Here is a 13,127-nt window from a genome sequence, read left to right on the forward strand (position 1 = left end):
CTCAATGGCTGAAGGAGGAGAAATGGATTTGGGAGTTACTGACTTTGTTAACAAAGAAAGGAGGATGGACTTTGTCTTTAAGTGAAGGCAGCTGTGGTAAGTGAACTGCTTTTGTTTTTTTGCAGTAGCATTACTACTGTGTTCATTTGTCTATCGTGTCGTTTTTATGAATAATATCAATGGCTCGTGCTCTAGCGCTGCAGTGTTGCTGGATTGATTTGTCATGCTTGACATTTTATGTTGTCTGTTACGACCTGGCTCAAAGGCTGCAACATAAGGGAGACAAGAAGAGTGATAAATGTAATAAATATACCTTTTATTTAATGAACCAATAACCAAACTTAAACTAAACAAACAAAGAATCAATCAAATGAAGCAGCTGCCGTGAGAGGCAGAGAGGAGGGGAAGCGAGGCACCCCGCCATGTTCAGGTGGTGCATCTTTATAGCTGGCCATTTCCAGCAGGCTCAGGTGGGGCTCGTTAGCTGCCGATCAACATCCTGAAAGACAGAGTAGTCAGCAAACAGGACACAGCCATTACCAGCAACAGCACCGTGGATACTTCCTGATGCAACAGTAGACTTTACGTTATTAAAAAATAAGAACAAGGGTAGAACGGATCATTTCAATTGGCATACAATACAGGCACATCGACAGTTACCACAGTTATATCCAGGTTTTTACAGATGCATCAAAGAATTTAGGAAACAAGGTAGGAGTGGCATTTATTGTCCCAGAATTTAATATTAAAATAGATAAAATGATCACTGAGGGACTAGCAGTGTACACAGGGGAAATGCTGGCAATAATGTTAGCACTACAGTGGCTAGAGGACACAAGACCATTGAGGACAATCATTTGTTCAGACTCAAGCTCATCATTAGCCAGCTTACAGAACAGCCATTCAAACAGTAGACCAGACATCCTTATAGAAATACAACAAACATTATACAGAATTCAAATGATGGGTCTGACAGTCATATTCCTATGGGTACCAGCACATATTGGGGTCATAGGAAATTAGATGGCAGATAAAGCTGCAAAAGAGGCCACAAAAAATAGCTGTACTAATGTTGCAGTCAGCTTCAGTAAATCAAAAACAAAAAGTATCATTAAACAGAGGTTGAAGGAAAGGTGGCAGAAGCAATGGGAAGAAGACAGGAAAGGACGACGGTGTTACCGAGTTCAGAGGAAAGTGGGAGAACTGAGATGTGCAGGAAGGAACAGGAGAGAGGAAACGGTGATATCAAGGCTTAGATTTGGACATACAGGCCTAAACGGTATGCTTAAAAAAAAATAGGTAAACAGGAAAATGTGAAGGACTGGAATTTTCATAATTCCCGTAGGCCAAAAAGCACAGAACTGAAGACCATACAAATTACCATAAGAACTACCATAAAAAAGTTCCTCTGAAAAAGGCTCACTAGCCTAGAGTTTAAAAAGCAGAGGAAATTCTCTCGTACAAAACATCTGTGCCAATGTCACCATCTGTTCATTATTAAGCAACACAGATGGCTCAGACCTTTTACTTCAGGAAAGTGAGCGAAGTATTGACAAAGTACTGTTTCAAGCACATCTTTAGTTTTATAATAATACCTCATTTGTTCATTGATTTACATTTTTTGTTAATAATTTGAACCTGAAACTACATGTAGTGGAGTAAAAAAAAAAAAGTACAATATCCACCTATGAACTGTAGTAGAGTAGAAGTATAAAGTAAATGGGCGACTGTGGCTAAGTGGATAGCAGGGCCGTCCTTCAATCAGAGGATCGGCGGTTCGATCTCCGGCTCCGCTAGTCGCATGTCGATGTGTCCTTCAGCAAGACACTTAACCCCAAAATAAATTGCTCCCGTAGCTGTGCCTACGGTGTAGAGATGTGACCTTAAGGGATTAGCATCCCTCAAAAGGGTCGGTAAAATACCTTCGGCCTTTTATCTCACCCCGTAGTCGTTAGGATTTCGGAATAATTGTCTTTCTGAGAGTCTTGTACGGCTACGCCCTAGGCGCTCTCAGTGAGATGTAACCCTAACACCCGGTATATAAGTAGCTACATAGAACATCTGTACCTTACTACTGCCTATTTTATGTTTCTCACCATTTTGACTAATACTGCCAAGTCTTCACCCAGAGGAACTTACCTTAAGTAGAAGGTAGAGTCGGTCGTCACCTGTGTATCACACTTTTCATGGACAGGGGAAGAGGGTTCAATTACTCTAAAGAAACTCTTTAGTTTGAGTCCCAGACACTTTTTTTTTTTTTTCACGTCACTTACAACAATTTCAACTCAATGAAACAGTCTGTGGTTAAAAACAAATACGAGCAGTCCTGATTTAACAGGCTTCTCCAGTCAGCTTTTGCTGTTTTTTTTTTTTTTTAGCTGTCTACTAATAGCAGACACTAAAGCTGGAGACCCCTCATCCCAGTTATGCTGCTGCTTATATGCTTGTCTGAGACCGGTAACACCCTTGGTTTCATGCATCACTCACACATGAGTCATCCTGTTTCTAAGTCAACAGAATGTTTTCACCTTATATGGTAACATTAGCTAGTTGGTCCTGTTTGAACAGGAAGGATTATATAATGCTTGAGTGACTATCTTACATAAAGCTTTTCATACAGGTTATATGTTTAATCACTTATATCATTGAATCAAACAGGTTATATGTTATAGCTGGTATACTTTTCTACAATCTTCTAACACTTTGAAGACAGCAGAGCTAACTGCTCCATCTGGCACAGACATCAAAGTGAAACATCCGCGATTCAGAGTTTTTTTATCCAATAAGTACAAAGATAAGTGGTGAGGACTCTGGTTGTGCTTGTCAGGCCCGACGGCCCTGAAAAGTCCACGTGTAATCAGAACTCAGTCCCCAAAGCACACCTTCGATCCGAGCTCCCTGGTGACGTAGTTGAGCAGCGCGGCGGTGACCTGCTGCTGCAGCGTGGCATTGCCCATCACCAGGGTGACGAGCTGGGCCTTGTTCGTCCAGACCAGGTTGATCAAGTAGAACGTGACTTGATCGTAGAGCTTCTGTCGCTGGTCGGGAGACAACTCCATCAGGATCTGAGGCAGAGGCCGGAACTGTCCGCTGGTCAGCCAGCCAAAGAGAGCGCCCAATACTCCGCCTGGTAGACACACAGAGGGGGGGGGTGTACAGGGTCAGCTACAGAACACAGAGGACACTGTTCTGGGGTACGAGAGGCCGGAGTAGCTCCTTTTGGTCTTCCTTATTTTTAACGTCTGGTTCACTCTCACCTCTACAAGGTGTCCTCACTTAGATTTGTCCTCATCTGTGAATGAAGGCCGACTCAGAGGTGTGGGACCCAACAATCTCAAAGCAACCCTCTGTCAGCGTTGGTTACATTTGGACCTTTAATCAGGCAGCTGTTGATAACGGTACACTTAGTTTGTAGAGTATTTAGTCTTACCAACAGCAATCCCTGGAGGTCCACCGAGCAGCCCGCCTACTAAGATACTTCCTCCTGCCACCAGCGCGCTTGTGGTGGAGTTATTCACTGCCACCTTCATATGATGAAGAGACGATATTTCGCAGCACAGATGCGCGACGTCATCCGTTTGTACAGCCATCACTGCGTTGAGACACTCATGGAGGACAGTCGACTCTACTTTGGTGTTGCCTTTAAAAAAAAATAAAAAAAACATCTTTGAACCTTAGACCACATTTTGCCCCACAGTTGAAGAACAGAATGAGTTTTCTGAGCAGAGTATTCACACGGATAAGACGGTACAGTGTCTACCAAACCTAATCTAGTCGCTCAAATAAACTAGTCACATTTTGTATTGGTCTAATTGTTAGGGACAGTGCACGTTAATAAAACACTCCTGTAAATGCGCCAGAGTTAGCCAAGAGGCTATTTTTCATCTATAGTCCCTGGGCAGATGTTATATAATAATATATGATTACATTTACACAGTTATGCATTATTGACCCTTTACAAAGCATGCAGAAACAATAAAAGAAGAGCATATTACTATAAGTAGAAACATCATTCAGGACACTCTTATACTAATGTTACATTGTCAAGTACTAATAAGACATGCAACACAGAGGCTCATAAAACAACACATACGAAGCCAATAAATGAGGGATAATTATGTCAAATAGAAACATGGACTATATACAAGGTTATGTTGCATCGGTAAGATATTGTTAAATCACATTTTTCTGGGATCAAAATTATTTTAGTGGCAAATTTCAACAAATTTGCAAATAACAAAATGACCAAAACACACAGACATCCAAGGGACCCTGGGGGCCTTTGGGCAGTTCATACAAACTGTATATTATTGTTCATGCAGTAGTCTACAGACAGAGAGAATGTTAAATCATCTGATCTAGAACTGATCTGCTTTCAGCACGACTGTCACAATACACGTGGTTTTACTTGTACATGTTCAACATAGCCTAAACAGCACAAAACAACAAATACAGTATTCAAATATTTCAATATATATAGTATGACTCTTAATTCTATGTCTGAACAAATATAGATTTTTTTAACAAAAATGACGTAATGCTTTTACACTGCTGGTACCTCGTGGCTGCTGTTAATTCATAAAATATCTCAAGTCAAACTATTCGCATTATTAATGATTGGTAACATCCACCGTTATGTATTTATTTAAAATGAGCTGGTTTCTGAACGGAGTTTGGCGGGAGAGGTTTCCTTGGTTTAATGCTCGCTAGTTGAACGGGGTACAAATAAACTTAATGTAACTAGGTGGGCATGATATGCCACCATGCTTTCACAATGTTTTTTTTCTCAAAGATAACTCAACGACAGTGACAGTTGGTTAAATCGATAACGGTTTGATTTGAATGCAACAGACGCTCAAGTTTCGTTTCTATTTTAATACCGAACAAAATAATTCTTCAAGTACCTTCGGCTTTCTTCGTCTCTATTTAAGCAGAGACACAAGGTAGAAGACGGCTGACACCACCTTTCCCTCAATAATTGTCCAATTGTTACAAATACCTTCAGTCCCGTCCTGAATGTGCTGTGAAGTGGTAGTTTTTGCTCTTTGCGAGCATTCGGCTTTGAACAAAATGCGCTGTCACCAAACTTCTTTGCTGTTACTGCACTCTTCCTCCTGCCAACATCGCTCCTTTGGTGGAGTTTTTCACTGCCAGCTTGATCTCATCGTGAGCTGATGTTTCGCGGCACAGACGCATGACGTCATCCATTCGTGGAGCCATCACTGCGTTGAGACACTCATGGAGGACAGTCGACTCTACTTTGATGTTGCCAAAACAAAAAAAAGAAGACAGACAAAACTGAAAAATAAACGATTGGTTTAGTTCAATGAAATCCATGCAAATGTGTTGAAATGGATATTCTGGTAATTTACCTCTAGCTGGTCTTTGCTGCCCTTGAGGATTATGTTTTGCACATACAGTACATGCTAGACAAACATTTTTTGAGTAGTTTGTGAAGCCATATGCTGTAAAGACTCCGTTTATCATAGTTTATCCAATAGGCACACGCTTGTTGTGGTGCATGTCATTTAAGATTTCATGATCTAAGTGCTGCACTTCAAAAGGAGGTTGGTCATGTGGTTTCTGTGCAGCTTTCTTAGCCTTCTCATCTGCTCTGCGATTTCCTGCTGAAATGGGGTCAATTCCTGTTGTATGTGCTGGCATTTACAGACTTTCCTCGGCAACTGTAAGAACTGTAGCAAGCGTAAGATCAAATCTGTGTGATAGGTTTGTTAGTTGATGTTACCATGCCTCTGTTTTTCCACTGTTGAGCAAATGTATGAATATGCATAGTTACTGTCTGTGTAGATATTCACAACCTTATTTTACCTAATTTACATGACTCTGTCAGAGCAATGAGTTCTGCTGCTTGTGCAGATAAGTGTGATGGTAAAGGTTCAGCTTTCAAAACTTTATTACTATGATTAGCCAGCTGCAGGGAAAGGCACTCGACAGCGACGTAATAGGATGTGACGCACATTTTAGTTGACAAAATATTAAAACATTTTTTATTTTCAGTGACACAGTATCACCTCAAACTCCAAGATAAGAGGTGCTCCATTTGAAAGATTGTCCACTGTGCAACCGTTATTTATTTCAATGTCATTGTCAATTGTCAATTATTTTTTGTCAAAGCCTGAGCCCATGTCCACACGACTACGTTTCCATTTGAAACCGCATATGTTTTGCGACGTTTACACTGAGCATCCACACTACGCCGGAGTTTTCAAAGCACCGAAAATGGAGGAGTTTGAAAACTATGACGTCGACACCCGCGTTCGCTACTTGATTGGTTCTTAGCAGTCACGATGTGTCCTTCCCTGATTCGTCACACCCCTATCACGTGACCCTTACCCGGAAATTTACCAACAACAACAGCCTTGATTACCGATCGACTACCAGGTTAATTGAATTCGCTGACCTTGTTGTCTTTACTAGCAGCTGTTGTCCAGTTAAAGTCTGCATTTCTGCGGAGGAAGCTGCTGTTATTGGAGTGATTAGTGAGCAGCGTGTCCAGCGGCATTATCAGCCCTACGGAGCAGCCATCTGAAGTCACGGTTAGCGGCTTTGAGCAACCAATCTGTTCACTGTACGTGAATAGTCACGTGATATTCGTTTTCAGGCGTTTTAGTCTGGACGGAGATCATCTCGAAAACTATGCTGAAGGCCAAGAGTCAGGTCACAGCCGGGTGGGTGGAGGGGGTCTGGAGGAGGGATGTCCGGATCCAAAGGCTCAGCGGAACCGGACTGGGGAAACTGATAACGAGACTCTAGAGGCTGGGCGTCAGGAGGGGAACTGGATTCAGACTCTCGGAGACGGGGTCAGGAGGGGAACTGGATTCAAACTCTCGGAGACGGGGTCAGGAGGGGAACTGGATTCAGACTGGTCGCTGCGGCTCGGAGGCGGCAGGAACTGGAGGTCGCTGCGACTCGGAGGCGGGAGTCGGCCAAACAGACACGGGGAGCTGGAGTTGGCCAGACCGCCGACTGGACACGGGGAGCCGGAGTCATCTGTGGCCCTGCGGAGGCGGGAATGGGGGCTCGCTGCGGAGACGGGGGCTCGCTGCGGCCCAGCGGAGACGGGGGCTCGCTGCGGCCCAGCGGAGACGGGAACATGACCATTCAGGAGAAAAGCGTGGTCTGCCGGTTTTTAATGAGTAAAGAACAAGACAGGAATCTTTACCGGAACACAACAGGGAATCCAAGGACGAGACAAGAGACAAGGGGGGAAATCCGGCAGGAGGATGCAGGGCAGGTAGACTGGGAAACCGGGAACAGGACGAGCTAAATGGGTGGGTAGACATGGCAATGATCTGGCAAGGAGTGACTGAGAGGCAGGAGTTTATATAGTGGCTAGATCAGAGGCAGGTGAGGGGAGTTGTGCTGATGAGGATGGAGGCTCACAGGTGCACTGAATGAGCTGATAGGTGAGTGAGAGATAAAGTGACAGGAGAGAAGGGGCAGAGCTGTGACAATAACCATAGATAAAACTTTATAAGATGTGATATCAAATAGCTTTTGCAGCTCCAGACAAATTTTATTTGGTGGAAAATATGGCAAAATGGCTCTTTGGATAGTAAAGGTTGCCGACCCCTGGTCTAAGGGTTCAAACTGTATCTCCAACGAACGCCCCCTCTCAGGGTACTGAAACTCCTCCTCCTGCTACATCTACATCAGGTGAACCACCCACACAGTCAAAAATGGTGACCTATTTGAATGTAACAACCTTGAAGGAGACATTAGCGATGGAAACAGGCTACAATGAACAAAATGAAATGTTTAGCTGGATAATGTATTCAGCTGAACAAATGCACTTGTCTAACTGTGTAGTCTGCTCTCAATCTAGGCCTACCCTAGGAACGATTCCATTCTGTTTGACACCACATACAGACCCAGCAGGTTTAAAATGTGCCTTGCAATTGTTCTCCAAACCGCCTAGCAACCCAAATTGCACTTCTCTGCATTATCTGTTGCCAGTTATTGCGCCCAAGGTACCTCCTGTATTCAAGCCATAGGCAGCCAGCTATACTTGTTTCACTAGACGTGTTTCAGGAAACGGCGTTAACGTGGGGACCCTGCCATGGTGTAACACCACGTGTGACATCACAGAGACAACAGATGGATATTACAAATCTTGGTTTGATAACCAGAATCTGGCCAGGGCTGACATCTGGTGGTTCTGTGTAGGTAAGAGACTTCTGTCTAAACTCCCTAAGCAATGGAGCGGAACTTGTGCCCTAATACAGCTGGTAATGCCTTTCTATACACTACCCATGGATGGCACTTCTCTGCGTACCCTCCTAAAAACAGACCACCACCATAGGAGTAAGAGGTCAGCGCCATCTGGCAGTTTCAGTCCGTCTGTGTACAAAAATGACATCGGGGTCCCCAGGGGAATGCCTGATGAATACAAGGCGCAAAACCAAATTGCTGCAGGGTTTGAATCGATATTTTTCTGGGGGCAACGATCAATAAAAATGTCGATTGGATAAATTACATCTACTATAACCAACAAAGATTTATCAATTATACTAGAGATGCGGTAGAAGGGTTACATGGTCAATTCGACAAGACCGGTCTGATGGCCTGGCAAAACTGAATGGCATTAGACATGTTGCTGGCGGAGAAGGGAGGGGTCTGCAAAATGTTTGGCTCATCTTGTTGTACTTTCATACCTAATAACACAGCACCTGATGGCTCAGTGACGAGAGCACTGCAAGGCCTAACTTCACTGTCCAAAGAATTACCAGAGAATGCTGGAATTGATGACCTTTTTGGTAAAATGCTGGAATCATGGTTCGGCAAATGAAAAAGCTGTGGCAGTTGCTGTCCTCGCCGTTTGTGGGTGTTGTCTCATACCTTGTACAAGAGGCCTCCTACAGCAATTGATAGACACTGCACTAACTAAACAGTCCCTAGTGTACCAACAGATTCCCCAAACCGACGAAGAATACGACACTCCAGGGGACCCTCCAGGTCCCCCACCTGACTACTATGATGACGCAATCGTGTCGTTGTTTGAACAAAATGCTGACACTGGACTGTAAAGCAACTATGATTCACATGTCGAAAATCGAGAGAAGTGACATATAGTGATGAAGAAGTTTTCTGAACTATTGCTGATAAAGACAGGACACAGCTAATCCAACAATGTTGTTAACAGAGCTTCAAAGGTTTATTTGATTTGAAAATCCTAAACAGAGGTGTATTAAAAACACCCCGATAGAGTGTGGCAATTAAGAGATTACCTTCTAATCCAGAATAAATGTGTAAAAAGCAGAGGAAAGTTGACGTCAACATCGTTCTCTCGTACAAAACATTTGTGCCAATGTCACCATCCGTTCATTAAGTAACAGATGCAGTGATTTCTTTCTTGTTGGGCGGTGGTCGATGAAGTACTCTGATCCTTTAAAAGGTAAAATGAGTGAAGCACTGACATTAAAGTACTTATGTACCCTTTTAAGCAGATCTTTATTTTTACAATCATACCTCATAATTTATTGGTCGATTTCAATTTATTCATAATTTGAACCTGAAAATACATGTTGTGGAGTAAAAAAGTACAATATCTGCCTCTGAACTAGAGTATAAAGTAAATGCTCAAGTAAAGTACAAGTACTACCTTCAAATACAGCACTTGAGAACATTTCACCACTGCAGTGAGGATGGACACTTTGAAGACAGCAGAGCTAACTGCTCCATCTGGCACAGACCTCAAGGTGAAACAGCCGTGATTCACAGTTTATTTTCCAATAAGTACAAAGATAAGTGGTGAGGACTCTGGTTGTGCTCGTCAGGCCCGACGGCCCTGAAAAGTCCACGTGTAATCAGAACTCAGTCCTTATAGCGCACTTCCGATCGGAGCTCCTTGGTGACGTAGTTGAGCAGCGCGGCGGTGACCTGCTGCTGCAGCGTGGCGTTGCCCATCACCAGGGCGATGAGCTGGGCCGCGTCCATCCAGTCCAGGTTGTTCAGGACGGCCGCGACTTGATCGTAGAGCTGCTGTTGCTGGGCGGGAGGCAACTCCATCAGGATCTGAGGCAGAGGCCGGAACTGTCCGCTGGTCAGCCAGCTGCCCAAGAGACCGCCCACTGCGCCGCCTGGTAGACACACAGAGGAGGGAGGGAGGGGGTAAAGGGTCAGTTACAGGGTCACAGAGGACATGTGTTCTGTTCTGGGGTACGAGGGTGGAGTAGCTCCTTTTTGTCTTCCTTCTTTTAAACATCTGGTTCACTCTCACCTCTACAAGGTGTCCTCACTTAGATTTGTCCTCCATCTGTGAATGAAGGCCGACTCAAGAGGTGTGGGACCCAACAATCTCAAAGCAACCCTCTGTCAGCGTTGGCTACATTTGGACCTTTAATCAGGCAGCTGTTGATAACGGTACATTTTGTTTGTAGAGTATTTATTCTTACCAACAGCAATCCCTGGAGGTCCACCGAGCAGTCCGCCTACAAAAGCGGTTCCTCCTGCCACCAGCGCTCCTTTGGTGGAGTTTTTCACTGCCACCTTGATCTCATCGTGGGCCGATATTTCGCAGCACAGACGCATGACGTCATCCATTCGTGGAGCCATCCCTGCGTTGAGACACTCATGGAGGACAGTCGACTCTACTTTGGTGTTGCCTAAAGAAGAAAGACCCATCTTTGAACCTTAGACCACATTTTGCCCCACAGCTGCGGCACAAAATGAGTTTTCTGAGCAGAGTATTCACACGGATAAGACGGTACAGTGTCTACCAAACCTAATCTAGTCACATTTCTTATTTATTTATTGGTCTATTTGTTAGGGACAGTGCACATTAATAAAACACTCCTGTAAATGCGCCAGAGTTAGCCAAGAGGCTATTTTTCATCTGTAGTCCCAAGAGGCAGATGTTACATAATAATTAGGGCTGGGCATTAATTAACGCCGACAATTATTTTATCGCGCATTAACTCAGTTTTTTAAAATTATTATTATTATTTTGAAAGTCCGTTGCTCACTGGCTCTGAATACACAGACAAACCATGGGTCACAGGAGGGGTGGGAAGCTGATCAGTATTGGCTTGGGGTGGACATCATCACGCGTCTTAACCAATGAGAGCATTTGGGGGGGGGGGATGGATAATACAGTTAATATCCACCCCCCCCCCCCCCCCCCCCCAAATGCTCTCATTGGTTAAGACGCATGATGACGCCCACCCCAAGCCAATACTGATCAGCTTCCCTTTTTTGACTGAGATTCTCCAAAGGAAATCCAGTACAAACAGACTAAAAGGTCCCCTGCACAGTGAATCCCAGCAGTGTACTTCACCTCACCAACAGGGACACCTGCTACTGAACATAGACTGGTTATGCTGCTCCCTCATAACAGTTGTAATGTTATGATGGTGGCTCTGGACTCTTGTTTTTCTATAACAAACTAGATAAAGCGTTAATGCCCTGGCAGTGTCACATAGCTTTGCTTTTATATTTGATTACATTAATGATTAAGTTGAGATTTACAGGAAATAGTTTAACTGCTACTGTTTGAAGGGAATACTGCTGTTAAAAAGCACCTTATTTGTTTCAAGTGTTTGCAAAACAAATGTTATTGCACTTCCGTTCATATAGCAGTACTTTTAAGGTAAAAGTGCGCAATACACTACTTTTGAATTCTTTATTGAATTTTGCGCATTACAATGCGATTAATCGCATTACAATGCGATTAAAAATTGTAATCGTTGCCCAGCACTAATAATAATAATAATAATAATAATAATAATACAAGATTACATTTACAAAGTTATGCATTATAGGACACTCTTATACTACATTGTCAAGTACTAATAAGACATGCAACACACAGGCTCATAAAACAACACATACGAAGCCAATGAATGATAATTATGTTAAATAGAAACAGACTATACACAAGGTTATGTTGCATTGGTAAGATATTGTTAAATCACATTTTTCGGGATCAAAATTATTTTAGTGGCAAATTTCAACAACAAATTTGCAAATAACAAAATGACCAAAAACACACTGACATCCAGGGACCCTGGGGGCCTTTGGGCAGTTCATACAAACTGTATATTATTGTTCATGCAGTAGTCTACAGACAGAGAGAATGTTAAATCATCTGATCGAACTGTCACAATACACGTAGTTTCACTTTTACTTCTACCTGTTCCACATAAACGCCACAAGACAACAACAAATACATTCAAATATTTAAATATATAGTATTAATCTTCAATTCTATGAACAAATATAGATTTGATCAAAAATGAAGTAATGCTTTTACACTGCTGGTACCTCTAATGACAACGTGGCCGCTGTTAATTCGTAAAATATCTCAAGTCACACTGTTTGCGTTATTAATGATCGGTAACATCCACCGTTATGTAGCGTTATTTATTTAAAATGAGCTGGTTTCTAGTTTGGCGCGAGAGGTTTCGTCGGTTGATTGGTTTGATTTGAATGCAGTCAACAGATCCTCAAGTTTCGTTTCTATTTTAATACCGAAAATAATTCTTCAAGTACCTTCGGCTTTCTTCGTCTCTATTTAAGCAGAGACACGAGGTAGAAGACGGCTGACACCACCTTTCCCTCAATAATTGTCTAATTGTTACAAATACCTTCAGTCCCGTCCTGAATGTGCTGTGAAGTGGTAGTTTTTGCTATTTGCGAGCATTCGGCTTTGAACAAAATGCGCTGTCACCAAACTTATTCGCTGTTACTGCACTCTTTGTGCCCCCCCCTCTCCACCCCACTTCCTGCTTTACAAAAAGCTACCAGAGAGTATATAACAGACAATCGAGGCGAGATGAATGCTTTCATCAGAATGCTATTGAAAACAGAATGGCCGCTGGCATTGTGTCATATAACATCTGATGTCTTTGCTTCTCACCGTCTCTCTGCCGGTCCAGTTAGAGTATTTCCATATTTGTCAACTAATAGGCTGCGGCAAGGGGCTTACTAAATGAATGATTGTCTTATATTAGCACATTTTGCGCATGCGCGCTACACAAACAATGGCTGGTTGCTTGGTGGTGAATTATCTAGAACTGGGGGGTCTTCAAACTCTTTGAAGATAAATTAGCTAGCTTGTCCTTACTTTGTCACTTACTTACTTACTTACTTACTTTGTCCATAGCCCA

The 13,127-nt window shown here is 43.1% G+C and overlaps 2 protein-coding genes across 4 annotated transcripts; both read right to left on the reverse strand.

Moving 5' to 3' along the window:
• Positions 1–295: 295 nt before the first annotated feature.
• On the reverse strand, positions 296–5,265 carry LOC142969778 (protein C19orf12 homolog). 3 transcript variants are annotated; one of them, XM_076109787.1, is made up of 3 exons: positions 5,123–5,265; positions 3,431–3,498; positions 296–3,127 (listed from the first exon to the last, which is right to left on the reverse strand). In XM_076109787.1, exons 1-3 carry the CDS (start codon positions 5,218–5,220, stop codon positions 2,865–2,867), a joined length of 429 nt encoding a protein of 142 aa, XP_075965902.1. In that variant the 5' UTR covers positions 5,221–5,265; the 3' UTR covers positions 296–2,864. The 3 variants fall into 3 exon arrangements, with proteins under 3 accessions (XP_075965902.1, XP_075965901.1, XP_075965900.1); XM_076109786.1 differs by having other exon boundaries at positions 3,431–3,640; positions 5,000–5,129; XM_076109785.1 differs by lacking the exon at positions 5,123–5,265 and having other exon boundaries at positions 3,431–4,154.
• A 3,886-nt stretch (positions 5,266–9,151) lies between these two features.
• LOC142969973 (protein C19orf12 homolog) lies at positions 9,152–12,738 on the reverse strand. Its single transcript, XM_076110110.1, has 3 exons — positions 12,606–12,738; positions 10,416–10,625; positions 9,152–10,100 (listed from the first exon to the last, which is right to left on the reverse strand). Exons 2-3 carry the CDS (start codon positions 10,573–10,575, stop codon positions 9,835–9,837), a joined length of 426 nt encoding a protein of 141 aa, XP_075966225.1. The 5' UTR covers positions 10,576–10,625; positions 12,606–12,738; the 3' UTR covers positions 9,152–9,834.
• Positions 12,739–13,127: the final 389 nt, after the last annotated feature.

This window comes from Anarhichas minor, unplaced genomic scaffold, assembly GCF_050575085.1.
Source record: "Anarhichas minor isolate MPS153535 unplaced genomic scaffold, ASM5057508v1 ptg000042l, whole genome shotgun sequence".
In the NCBI taxonomy this organism is placed as follows: Eukaryota; Metazoa; Chordata; class Actinopteri; order Perciformes; family Anarhichadidae; genus Anarhichas; species Anarhichas minor.